The sequence below is a fragment of the Trachurus trachurus genome (genome assembly GCF_905171665.1).
Source record: "Trachurus trachurus genome assembly, chromosome: 1".
In the NCBI taxonomy this organism is placed as follows: Eukaryota; Metazoa; Chordata; class Actinopteri; order Carangiformes; family Carangidae; genus Trachurus; species Trachurus trachurus.
Window position 1 is genome coordinate 6731110 of NC_139891.1, and position 13521 is coordinate 6744630.

The following is a 13521-nucleotide window of genomic DNA, read 5'->3' on the forward strand; positions in this document are numbered from 1 at the left end:
GAAGACAATGCTCTGCACTGCTTCCTTTTCTGCCATGCAACATTTTAATTTTAGCACAGACATGAACGACCCACAACCCAGTTTGAAAGGTTTCTTTTAATTAGTGCCTGCTGGTGTTTGTCTTCCCTGCCGGTGCATAATGGTCAGTTTGGCCGCCATTGCTCCTCCTTCTCTGTGTTTCCGCAGACGATCCATTATACGCTGCTGACCTGCTAAGCATGACCCTGTTGTAATTACTCTTGCACACTTTCATTATATTTACATCTGGCAGTGGCACACAGTGTTGTTACTGAATAAGTTAAGCATTGTTAGAGGAATTTTACTCTTACAGTTTTTCTCAGTCGCCTTTATGCAGTTCACACAACAGAAACATCTTTTTCAATGTAGTTCTCAGAATAGCTTGACACATGCCAAGGCATTCTCCTCAACATTGTAACCAGTGAATAAAACCTTTTTACCAGTGCTTTCAGACTTTTTTGAGATGAAGATGTTTGGATATTTGAATAAAAATGTTACTCACTTTTGAAAAGAAGGCCTGCAACAATGTATGATGAATACTGTAGAGAAGCTGAACTGAAGGTTCATCACATAATTGAGCGAGTTTTACAGTGGCAATCATAATTTGAACTTTTGGAAAGGAGAACAGGTGTACAGATGTCTTTACTACATAATATCACTGCCCTGTATCACACAGATTTAAGTCAAACTGGGATGGTCGCAACATTTTTGTCGATTCTGTCTGAATCTTGGAGCTCTTTTAAGTGAATACAAACTAATCCAGACTCCTGTGCTGTGACCTTAAAAAATAAACAAATAAAAATAAAATAAAAATGGTTTTGAAGAAATAAGAAGTAGTAGTTTAGAAAGTGTGTGAGAGCAGTTGTAAAAGAATATTTACACATTCACACAATATACATATTTGCTGTAACTGAGACAATCAAAATGATAATCATGAATCCATGCATTGGAAAACAGACAACAAAATGAAAACATAACACCAATTATAATACAGAAAATTTCAACTGGCGGGCCTCTTGTATACCATCTGAATAAAGGGCTTTTTTATTAACACTAATGCAACACAGGAAAGTATTGAGGTGAATGAGGTCTGTAAGACTGATGAGAGACACGACAAAATATCTTTAGTAATAGCTGTTTGTGCTCACACAATGAGAAATGTTAATGTTGAACTGTTTTTAGACCTGAATTAGGAGTGGTGAGAATAACATTCCTGATGTGTGAATTGCATCAAAGTAATTGAGTAAAACATGTTTGTTGTGTTGTTTGCTCTCTCTTTCTCTCTCTCAGGACTGTGCACTACACTCCTCTCATTTTCTTTCACTTATTCAGACTGTTGCATGTTCTTGATGTCTGACAGAGGAAGAAGCGGCTGATCCCTGCATGCAAACATGTAATAGCATCACCTGCCTGTGCATAGTCACCATTTCAGTTAAGTGGTGGTTCGCTAATTATGCACTGAACACAATGGAGGATTATGAGATTATTATAATGTACATTTTCAGGCAGAATAAATCAAATTTCAGTGACGGCGTCAGATGAAAAGCTATAATTCATCTGACGGGGAACATGGATAAAAAACGTTTGCCTTGTGCTGTGTGTCTTTGCTCACATGTCCACAGTATGTTTATTGTGTTATGGGTGACCTGTGAGAGCGTGTGCGGTGCGCGCAAGTGTGTGTGCACCCACGTGCACTGGCACATGTCTGTGTGACTCAGACTAATCCTTTTAGATCTCTCTCTCCCCCCACCTCTATATTTACCTCACCCCTCCCGGAGATTAACCCAGGTATTTTCTGCAAGTGCCTCTGCAGATCGATAGCCACTTTCTCTACAGTAGGACCTGCTGGGGTTTACTAGAACCAGGCTCACCTCAAAGTATTGACTCTCTCAGTTCATTTTCTCGACGCTCCACATCCTGGCTGTCACATCAGCTTGATATCAGGATGCACAAGAATCATTATTATACTCTGAGGGGTAAAAGATTGACATCAGTAATTAGTAAGACTCCACTGGCAGCATGAGTGGAGGGAAGATCCAGGTCAGGAGGGCTGACTTGATGTTCCAATAAAACTCTTTCTTTCCTATTTTTTCCTTCTTTTTTTTTGCTGTTTCTTTGTCTTTCTTTCTGCCATTTAACCTACATGTCTGCCATCCGTTCTGATCCACAATCCAATTTGTCTTCTTTCTTCATCCTTCCTTTGCTCCCTCCTTTAAGTAATAAGATTGGTGCTGTTGAGCTGGACTTTTAAGGTCTACAGCGCGCACACACACAACACATGCACGCACAACACATGTGCACGCACGTACACACACACAGGGGCACTGTCAGCCTCTGAATTACAGTACTGCCACACCTCCAGCTACCTGTAATCTCACTTGGTAGACCACAGAGTGCAGAGTGAAGAAATTACAGAGAGAGGGTTGAAGAGGCAGTGAAGGGTGTCACTAAAATAACAAACTTTAAGAGGATTTAAAGGAAGACAGAAAACAAACCAAGCAGCATACAATGGCTTGAAAGGGAGAAGAGAAGTCTGGATATACTTCTTTTCTTGTGGAAGTTGAGGAGACTCAAGGTGAGGTAAATTGCTTGAGGTACATGCAGCTGCCACAGCACATACACTGATTGATGACCTTTTATATTAACTACTAACAAACCAGAACCATGTTGCTATATTGGTATATACCAGATATGATCGATCAGCTTCAAAAGGTAAACTGGATGATTGTGGAATAAGTTTTCCAGATGTAGGATTTAAACTCTGACCTTTTGGTGTCCAATAGCAAATCCTCTTTTTTTTCCCAGGTAATGTCCACTGCTACTCAATTTCAAACATATTTCTCCGGCATCAGTCTTGGAAGTTTCAGTCCAGAGCTGCAGTCTCAAATAGATCTGGCACAGCTCAGAGCCAGAGAGCCAAATCTAATTTGTGAGGTTATCGCTGTCAATTCTCAGCCTGCAGCAACTGCTGCGACAGTGAAATACAGGCTGGGCTCGGCAGATAAAGTACTTTTTTTTTTTAGCAGTTAGGCGTGAACTTTATTTCTACATCTGTGTTTTGTTCTGATCCACAAGTCAGCTCTTGGAAAGCACCGTCTCATAAAAGCCTTATTAATCCATCCTCAGCTGGTTCTGGCAGCGACTGCATTGTTGTATTTGGATTATCTATAGTTTTGTTTGCAAAAAATGTTGTATATTGTAGAGACTAGATGTCCTTTAGTAACATAAACATGAATATCACACACTGAGAGGCGTCACAACCACATCGACTGGAAATGTGATCCTGTCAAATAGAGATACGTTTACATTGGTGGACTTTTTAGTAGATTTGTACTGCTGAACATTAAAAAATTAAATCCCAAGCTACAGTTATTCTCCATTGCTCTGGTACATTTTAAAATTATCTTTAAAGGGGTAGTTCAACATTTTGGAAAAATTGCATATTAGGCTACCCATAACCTGAAAGTCCAAGGAACGACTATGCAGGTTTGTGCGGGTGCCTTCTTTGAGCAAATTCGCCTATTGCCATAATCCCTCTAGTTTTAGGGGTAGGTTCATTACCTTTAATTGTCGGTGCAAGCTGTTTTTAGAACGGCGGGGCAGAGAGGTGAGCTGCTCACGAAACGGTACTTTCGCCTTTCCCCAAAACTCATCAAATGCACAATCCAACAATGCCAAAATGTTCTTGTGAAGAAGTTATGACCTTCACATTTGCCACGCTATGAAATAATAACGTATGTACGAAGCAAATACTCAGAAGTACTTACAACTCTGTCTGGTAACGTTCTGTTATTATCTCATAGCATGGTGAATGTGCATGTCACAACTTCTCCACGAGAGCATTTTGGAGTTGTTGGATTGTGTTTTTGATGAGGGAAAATGGAAAGTACCACGCGCCTCTGTTGCATTAGCTGAGCAGCTAGCGTCTCTGCCCCACCGATTTCAAGACAACATGCACCGATAATTAAAGGTAATGAACCTACCCCTATAGGGATTATGGCAATAGGCGGATTTACCAAAATGTTGAACAATCGCTTTAACATTTGCCAAATGTAACTGCAACGAACATGTCAGTGCAATTAAAATGACCAATATTTTGCATTCAAGATTCAAGATGATGACTGATGATGCAAAAGGCTGCACTTTTCCCGCATGGCGTATATATATACAGGACAAAATTGCACACCTCTGAATGTGAGAGATGTATCATTCACAAGAGCCTGAAAGGGGTTCACATTTAAGCTTTGTGCTGTGAACAGACCATGCCAGGCCATGTCTGACTGATATAAACACATTCTTCTCCAAACCCCAGCCTCGGGTCATAATGGAGAACATGGTCATTATTTCATAGAGAACGTGCCTATGTGCTTGGCCTCTTATATACCTCTTCCTCAGTTTTACCTCTCTTTCGTTTCACCATGTAGCCTTTTTACTCTTATCCCTCCTGGCTATAGACCCTGCTCATTTACTCATTATTTTTCGACTGTCAGAAATGTTAACACTGTGTTGCTGTCTATTGCAAAGTGAGGGTTCATGAGATGCTGAAAAGAATTGTGGGCAAAAAGGGTAAATTGTTAAAATTCAACTCCCAAGATGTACTGAGAATATATTCAAGAGAGTCTGAGTGCTGAGTTTTCCTTCGGGTGTTGACAGAATGGATGCAGGCGATGACAGTTTTTTATCACCTCATCTCTCCGCAGAGGACTTTCATCGCTCCCTGTCTTTCATCATGGTGGACCTGTTCCTAAACCGAGTTCTGGTGGAGAACAACTGGGATCAGGATGAGCTCAACACAGAGCGTGAAATCACCGGGCTCCTTGAAAACCGCATCCTGATGCTGTTCTTTGCATCTGCCGAGTGTGAGAAGTGCCAGGAGTTTGTGCCTGTTGTGAACGACTTCTTCAAGAGACTGAAAGATCCAGCGTACATTGAATACCCCAAACTGCTTGCGCTCATCTTCATCAGGTCTCCTCATCATCATTATGTTCTCTTTATTTCTTTGATGCAGGCATGTAATTGCATAAACTCTCACTGTTCTATTACTCATTAGAATTCAATTTCCACCTCTTCTCTGCAGCTTGGACCAATCAGAGGAACAGCAGCAACGAGTTCTCAGTGAGATGAACAAAAGGGTTCTGTTTTTGGCTTTTGAGGACCCATACAGAAAGTAGGTGCATGTAAAGCAACACTGGGCTTTAGAACTAATTAAAGGGATAGTTCACCCAAAATTCAAATTGCACTCATTATCTACTCACCCTCATGTCGACTAAGAGCTGTGAGAATTTTCAGAGTCCTCCGTGCCTTCTCTGAGTTACGGGGGGGGGGGGGGTCCGTGCAGCAGTATTTGTCCATATAATGGTTGTCAATGGATACCAACTTTCTTCGTCCAAAAAGACACACTAAAAAACATCCAAATACCTCCATACTGCTCGTCTGTAATGTCCCTCTTGTATTGAAGCCCCAACATGAGAAATTGTTCCGCCGGTCAGTGCAAATCACGCGAGATTTGCACTGACACAGGAAGAGCAGTGATCCGAGACACTGGGAGCTTCCGCTACAAACAAGCTTAAAATATAGACTTATTTAATTTTTTTCGGAACAATTTCTCATGTCGGGGCTTCAATACAAGAGGGACATTACAGACGAGCTGTATGGAGGTATTTGGATGTTTTTTGGTGTGTCTTTTTGGACGAAGAAAGTTGGTATCCATTCACAACCATTATATGGACAAATACTGCTGCGCGGACCCCCCCGTAACTCAGAGAAGGCACGGAGGACTCTGAAAATTCTCACAGCTCTTAGTCGACATGAGGGTGAGTAGATAATGAGTGCAATTTGAATTTTGGGTGAACTATCCCTTTAATCCTGATTATGACAGTTTATAACTGTTTGCACATAAACTGTGTGTATTCTCTGTGTTTCAGGGAACTGCAGTCCATGTTTAAGGTGAAGGACATCCCAACAGTAGTGGTCCTCCGTCCTGATGGCTCCATCCTCTCTCCAAACGCTGTGCAGGACATCTGTCGCTTTGGTTCCAACTGTTTCCGCGACTGGCAGGAATCAGCAGAACTGATTGAGAGGAGCTTCATGCTCAACGAGGAGTTTGAAAACCTAAATATGTACAGTGCCACTGACCCTGTGAGGAGACTCAAGTACAAGAAAGAGGACGACAAGAGAAAAAGGAGGTGGTGGAAGTTATGGGGGAAGGGCAAGGATGAAGAGGAGGAAGAGAGAGACGGAGTGTGGGATACAAAGGGAAAGGAAGGAGATAAAGGAATATGGAGGAGAAGATGAAGTCCAACCTCTCAAATGCTTATTTCTTAAATCCTGATACTGCAGCTTTCTCACAGGCTCTTTAGGAAATATTTTCACTGCCTGCAAGGGCATGTACAACAGAACTAAACAAGAAGGAGAAGAAAAAAAAAGCAGACTGGCAAGAGCTCCCTTATCGGGTTGCTAGAGGTAAAGTGAAATGGCAGAAGAAGCGTAACATAACTCGGTCTCCCTGCACACATTATACAAAATCTTTAAAGAAATGAAATAAAGTTGAGTTGCTCTATGTTAAGAAATATGCTACCAATGTGGTTTGCACTTCTACATGCTTATTATTCCTATTCTGATTATTATTAATCTGTGTAAAATATGATTGAGTCTGTTTTATCATCTAATTACTAATGTTAACTGAGACTGAAAAGTTTTAGTTACTAAAGCAAATGTCAGAATGTCCTATAAATATGTATAAAACATGCATGTATATGATATACAATATAACATTTTGATTGATTATGCTATGTAAAAATAATTTTAAAAAAACAGATCCCCACAGTTGGACAAATAGATAATTATGTATTTAATGGGGATAAATACTTGCAGAGATTCATGGATCACATATACTGATAAACCCAATGGCCCAGCTTTACAGACTTCTTTTTTAGCTTCTTTTAGCTCATTGTTTTGGTCTTCTGGCCCAGTAATTCAAATCATCAATTCAACTCCATCTCTAGCAGCATCAGGCAGCTGTTCGAAAAATAAAACAATAAGTCCAAAATGAACGCTAGTGTAGCTTCATGTCTGCCAGATGTGTAAGCAGGGAACTGTTTGACAACACTTGTACTTGTCAGTGTTTTCTGTTTCAGCATTTTTGCACCCCCTAGTGGGAAAAAAAAGTTGTTACAGCTGTAAACTAATTTTAGGCGCTGGCGCCTGCTGGTGTTCAATATGTTGTCGAGCACTATGTATATTTATTTTTAGGATTATTTTTCTATTCTTGTAAAATATGTGCCCTGATATTTTTATGTAATTATTTAATAGCTATTTACATGCTGTACCAAACTCCCCCCCCCCCCCCCCCCCCCCCCAAAAAAAAAAAAAAAAAAAAAACTAATAAATTCTCTGTCCTGCTAACAAAAAAGTGTGTCTGTCACATTGTGCTGTTGCCTGCCAAGCGAACCGGACAGGGAGTATCTGGTTAATATCACTAACTAGATACTCTCTGTAGGTTTGCACCTCCATTAGTTACTGGATAATAAAGGTCTCAATGTGACTCGCCTCTTTTTATTAAGCATGTCTTTCATTCTGAAATTTCCATTCACGCATACATGCTCCCTCAGTCACTGTCTTCGTACACATGCACAATAACTGTGAGCACTTCATGTCCCGTGTCCCTCTGTCACCTTGTCTTTCAATCCCTCCCTCCCAGACAGAAGAGGGTAGGTGGAGCACAGAGACACAAAGGAAGAGGGAGCGAACCGCTACTGGCATCAAGGTGAAGGAGACACAGTCGATGAGTGAATGTGACACAAACTGACAGGCTGGGAACTGATTCAAGCACGACTCAGGAGGAGTTGAAAAGAACAACACAACTAGATTTTGAAGGCTGCTCTCTTTTTGGATCTGCCGTCTCAAGCAGAGCTAATGTTTGTTGGAGGTAAGCAACTGTGAGGATTATCTGACTGAACAGCAAGCAAGATTATATATGATTAATAGGTAAGTGTGTACTTACATGCAGTCTAATATACAGGGCACCGTTCAATCACACAATAGCAAGATCATTTTTGTTCATGTCAAGATCTTCTCAGCTCTCATTGTTAGTTATTCTCAACTGTGTTCATGTTTGGCAATGCTATGCACATGAAACTTTTGTATAACCTTGCTGTACATTTATTATGGTAAACCAATGAAAAGAAACAGCTTTTTGCCCCTCCTGGTAGACTCCTAAGTCTCAGCCCTTACCACTACAACCTTCATGATGGTGGACCTATTCATTGATCGGGTCCTGGTAAAGAACAACAAGGACCAGGATGAGCTGGACACAGAACGTGAAATCGTCAAGAGTCTGGAGAACCGCATCCTGATGCTCTTCTTTGCATCTGCTGCCTGTGAAAGCTGCCAGCAGTTTGCTCCCACACTCACTGACTTCTTCAAACGGTTGACAGATGAATTCTACGTCGATCGCTCTGCTCAGCTGGTTCTCCTCTACATTAGGTACAACACACACACATAAAGAAACACATTACACACACATTACCCCTACCTTAATCTTAAATGAAAACATTTGTGTGTGTATGTGTATGGTTTTGGTATGTACTGTATGCAATGTTATGTATTTATACTGTAGGTGTGTGTGTGTAATCTGAATGTTTAAATCTGTAGTACTCACATGATAAGGACTGGCAATGTATCCTCAGATGTGATGTCTTTTTAACATCTATCCTTTTCAGTCATGCTTTTTTATCTTAGTCAGAACCCCATGCCCCAATTGGCATTAGATGTTCTTGCAGTGTGAAATTGTAAAATGTACCAAATCAGTCCATCCATATCTCCAGGTAAAGTTATTTTTTCTTTCATCCATCAGTTTGGATGAATCAGAGGACCAGCAAGAAACCTTCCTCAAAGAGCTGCCCAAGAAGTGCCTGTTCCTGGCCTATGAGGACCCCTACAGGAGGTGTGTGAGACTGGCCAGTTGATTGAATGTGTGCAGAACCTGCTGGTGCATAATTGCATTGTAAATATATTACTGTAAGCTGTAAAAAAAAAAAAAAAAAAAAAAAAAAAAAATCTATTAACTCTATGCCAATATGTGTGTGTGTATGTGTGTGTATCCACAGGGAGCTGGAGGCTATGTTTAATGTGGAGGAGTTGCCCACAGTTGTGGTGCTGCGTCCTGACTGCTCCATCCTGAACCCTAACGCGGTGGAGGAGATACTCTGCATGGGCCCAGACTGCTACCGCAACTGGCAGGAGGCCTCGGAGCTCATTGACAGGAACTTCATGATCAGTGAGGAGTTTGAGCAGAAGTCCATGCGCAGCTTCAGTGACCCTGTGAGAAGACTCAAGTACAAGGTGGAAGACGAGAAGAAGAAGAAAAAGAAGAAGAAAAAGCGCAGAGGGTGGGGTGGAGGTGGGGATGCAGAGGAGGACGAAGAAACAGCAGATGGAAAAGAAGAAGGGGGAGGAGGTGCGTCGTGGTGATGGGGACTTATCAAGAGGACAAGACTGTGAATTCCCCCCAACATTGCCATTAGTGATCATTAAAGGACCTGTTTCTAAGTTTTGCTGTTGCTACAAAGCATTAGCAGCGTTTGCATCTCGACTGTTAAAGGGGAACTATGCAAGTCTGGTCGCTTTTCTACTGGTTTCCTAACCCTCCTCCAGGCCACGTGCATTTGTTTTCAATTAAGCCGGCAAGAAATCAATCTATAGAGCGGTGGATAACGTTATAGTATATCATACACGTGTCACAATGTATATTTGTGTAGTCTTATCTGTCTTATCTGTTTAAAGATTAGGGGTTATGGGCACGTTTGTATTGCGGTGCCACCGAGACGAGCTGGGACACCGGGTCGGAGGGACTGATCTTGCAGGCAGAGAGCCTCCATACTCCCTGTAACAAGTTACAAGTCAGTTATCTAACCATCACAATTACTCCAAAGCTGTTTTTAAAAGAATAGTTCACCCAAAATTCAAATTGCACTCATTATCTACTCACCCTCATGTCGACTAAGGGCTGGGAGGAGTTTCAGAGTCCTCCGTGGCTTCTCTGAGTTACAGGGGATCTCGCAGTGCATGTCCATATAACGGTTGCAAATGGATACCAACTGTCTTCGTAACAAAAAGACACATCAAAAAACATCCAAATACCTAAATAAAAATAAAAATAAAATAATCCTGCATAGTTCCTCTTCAACTTACCAGTAGGAAACTGGTTTTCCTCTACTAGCATGCTAACCAGCTAGCTTCAGCCTGATCAGACCGACTCATCACTCTCTTACGGCAAGAGACAGCTGCTCAGAGGACGCATTATTCTACTGTAAATCTATCAGTGGCTGAAGCTCTTGGCATGACTGGTATGACAAGACGTGTCGATGCTATGCTAACTATGCAGTAATGACAAAACCTACAAATATCTACTTTAAAACCTTTATCACAACCCCTGCTGCCCATGCTACACTGTATTGTTCAGCCAGACAAAACCCCAACTGAATATCAGTAAACACAGACATTTCTCATGCTGTCCATGGATTAGAAATGTCAAACTGATGTAATTGTGGTCGGCTTTGCTTTCTATATCAGTGCTATGCAGTGACTGTGGTCTTATTGCAAACACAGCCCCATAAGTGGGTGTGGTGGATATGCCAACAAACAATAAAAAGTAGTGTAAAACACTATCTAAAGAAACAATGAATGCTGCTAACCAGTGCTGACCTTATAGCGTAGAATTGGCTGTCTTTACAACTCTCAATGCTGCCAAGTGTACAGTCAAGCCAAGGTTAGGCCTGAGCCAAGCCTTACCATAATGGCTTGTTTTATTACACCCAGGAGAGATTATTCCAACCATCTCTCCATTTTCAACGACACAGTTCCGTAATACACAGTTTCTCTTTTTTCCTTCTTCCCTCACACATGATCATTTTGTACCACCCAATCAAAACATGCCATGCATAATCTGAAATCAATGAATTATTCAGCACCATTAAAATAATTTTGTTAGCGACTGTTGTGCTCCGAGTGTTTATGAAGTCTAGCTGTACTTTACAGACTACACAAGAAGCAATCAGAGCCATTCAAAGGGAATCAAGTGAAATGATGGAGAAACTGGCTTTTCTGCATAATCAGTGGTTTCCTTTGACTGTGACTCAGCCTGTTCATCCTGGAGATGGTGTTTAGCCTTTGCACACTTCCCTGCACATGTAAACTGTATAGATTATGCTTTTATTATGATAAGTCAGGATCTTTATCTGCAACAGTTCGCTTCTGCCACACTATAGTCGAAGATGGGAGGTTTTCGTCTCTCCTTTGGGTGACTTGGGCCTCATAAGGATGTGCTATTACATCTTAAATACTATAAACATGGTGCTTTCTTGCATTGTAGTAATGACAGGAGCAGATGTGGCAAAAAAAAACAAACAACATCTGCAGACAGATGATGAAATGAGTGTGTCATCACAGAGTGACTGCTTGATTGGTAGGTTTGGTGTGGGCTTTGTAAATGACAGTGACATGATGATGTATGTCAAAGCATCCAGTGTTATAGACAGACTGACAAATAGGCCACGTTTTCTGTCAGGGCTAATGGACATATTGCAAATGCCTGCTGGACGTGCACTGTGCTGCACGCAGGCCACGCAGCAAACACAACAACTCCTCTTTCTCATGCTCTTGTGGTACAAGTGTTCAACCTAAAGCCAAGCTGGTCAAAGGAGAGGCCTAAATAAACATGAACCTCTGTTTATTCCCTTCCCCGTCCCTTTTGCCTACACAGCACCTTATTGTTGCTCACTCAGACAAACCTTGATAATATAGTCGAAGCCCCACCACCACCACCACCTCCTCCACCTCCCCCTGCATACACCACCCTCTCGCTTTCTGTCTCTGCACGCGTACACACAAACACGCACACGTGCACACACACAGGCACACACGCGTTGCGCGCTCTCGAGTGCAGAACGCGCAACAAGCGAACCAGCGGATGGAGAGAGAGAGAGAGAGAGAGAGAGAGAGAGAGAGAGAGAGAGAGAGAGAGAGAGAGAGAGAGAGAGCCAGGAGAAGAGGAAGAAGAGAGAAGGACGGATGCAAGGCGAGGCTAGGAGCGGGAAACCTTATCTCTCCTGGCTGTCCAGCTGTTGTCTTTTTATTTTTTTTAATCTCGGCACCATTTCATAACACGATCCCTCCCCTTTTTATCTTTTTCTTTTTCTTTCTTTCTTTTTTTTCTTTTTTTAAATCCTGACATATCCCCCATATCCGTCCTGATGTGCTGCTGCGCCTCATCACGATTCTTCAAGGATATGCAAAGCGGCTGCTGTCACGTCGACGTTATTTTCCTTTAAATGCAAGGATGTAATTGAACGACATCGGAAGCGCACGATCAACAATGACAAGTGTGCTCGATGAGGTGTAGAAATCGACGAAGGGAAGAAGAGCGAGCGAGGGTCTGTGCGTCAGTTTGCGCCTAATTATTGTTTTCGTATGTGATCGCGTATTCTTCATCATCCATCGGAGCTATAAGGCCTATAGCCCGCATCTCTGGGCATGAAACCCGTGGGAATTATGATACCAACGTGACGCACAGTCACACAGCACAGCGGGGAAGACAACGCGCCTCGACAGGACGGAGGGAGGGTGTGAGGTCCAGCAGAGCAGAGCCCTACACAGTACACTGAACACAGGAGAGGAGAGGAGAGGAGAGGAGAGGACGCCCTGTTGTTGTTGGACATATCGCGCTAATGACTGCCGAGTAGCCCCGCAGGTAGCGCCCATCACCGTTACCCCGGCTCAAGATTTTTTATTTTTTTATTTATTTATTTATCCGTTATATATATTTTTTTTTCATGCATCGGGCAGAGCGGAGCGGGAGAAAAGGGGGAGAGTACAGTGGGTGAGGGCGCGGAGAGACGGAATGCGGGAGACGCAGTGAGCGAGGAGGAGGAGGAGGAGGAGGAGGAGGAGGAGGAGGGAAATCGGAGAATTGACGGTAAGATATGGATATAGGCTATAAGGATGCACCCCGCCCCTCCTCTCTCTCTCTCTCTCTCTCTCTCTCTCTCTCTCTCTCTCTCTCTCCCTCTCTACACGCACTAACTCATACATGATCAATGCATGGGAAGACAGCGGAGGTGCCCTGCTCCTCTGCTGCTGCTGCTGCTGCTGCTGCTGTCAGGGCCATGTGATGACTGAGGGACAGGGATCTGATGATGCTGCTGCTGCTGCTGCTGCTGCTGCTGCTGGGCCTCTGGCTGCTGGCTGCCCTGCTGAAGCTGGGTCAGTGGTGTAGGCTAGGAGTGTGAGGCACGGTGAGTGCTGTGAAATATTCATGGGCACGTGATTGGCCTCCTCTTGGGCGTCTGAGGAGTGCAGGGGGGAGAAAGTGGCACAAATGACTCAGGGTGTCCCACGCTGGCCCACCACTACCACCACCACCACCACCACCACAGAGGTCTGTCACTCACCAGTGGGGGCTGAATTATGTTGATTATCACACACCTTGCGTTGCCGTGTCCGTTG

The 13521-nt window shown here is 42.9% G+C and overlaps 3 protein-coding genes across 3 annotated transcripts in view; all 3 read left to right on the forward strand.

Annotated features, from left to right (window-relative positions):
* Positions 1-4741: 4741 nt before the first annotated feature.
* LOC311003965 (nucleoredoxin-like protein 1) lies at positions 4742-6312 on the forward strand (the record flags this gene model as incomplete). Its single annotated transcript, XM_083995887.1, has 3 exons — positions 4742-4983; positions 5096-5185; positions 5943-6312. Exons 1-3 carry the CDS (start codon positions 4748-4750, stop codon positions 6310-6312), a joined length of 696 nt encoding a protein of 231 aa, XP_083852013.1. The 5' UTR covers positions 4742-4747.
* Positions 6313-8266: 1954 nt separating this feature from the next.
* LOC310993088 (nucleoredoxin-like protein 1) lies at positions 8267-9489 on the forward strand (the record flags this gene model as incomplete). The annotated part of the gene is made up of 3 exons (XM_083981351.1): positions 8267-8502; positions 8873-8962; positions 9126-9489. The coding sequence occupies 3 exons, from the start codon at positions 8267-8269 to the stop codon at positions 9487-9489; spliced, it is 690 nt and encodes a 229-aa protein (XP_083837477.1).
* Positions 9490-12394: 2905 nt separating this feature from the next.
* The window catches only part of LOC311001986 (adhesion G protein-coupled receptor L1-like), a 36360-nt gene continuing 35233 nt past the window's right edge, over positions 12395-13521 (forward strand). Inside the window, exon 1 of the mRNA XM_083993165.1 lies at positions 12395-12991. The gene's annotated coding sequence lies outside the window, so the exon portion shown is untranslated. The remainder of the gene's footprint in view (positions 12992-13521) is intronic.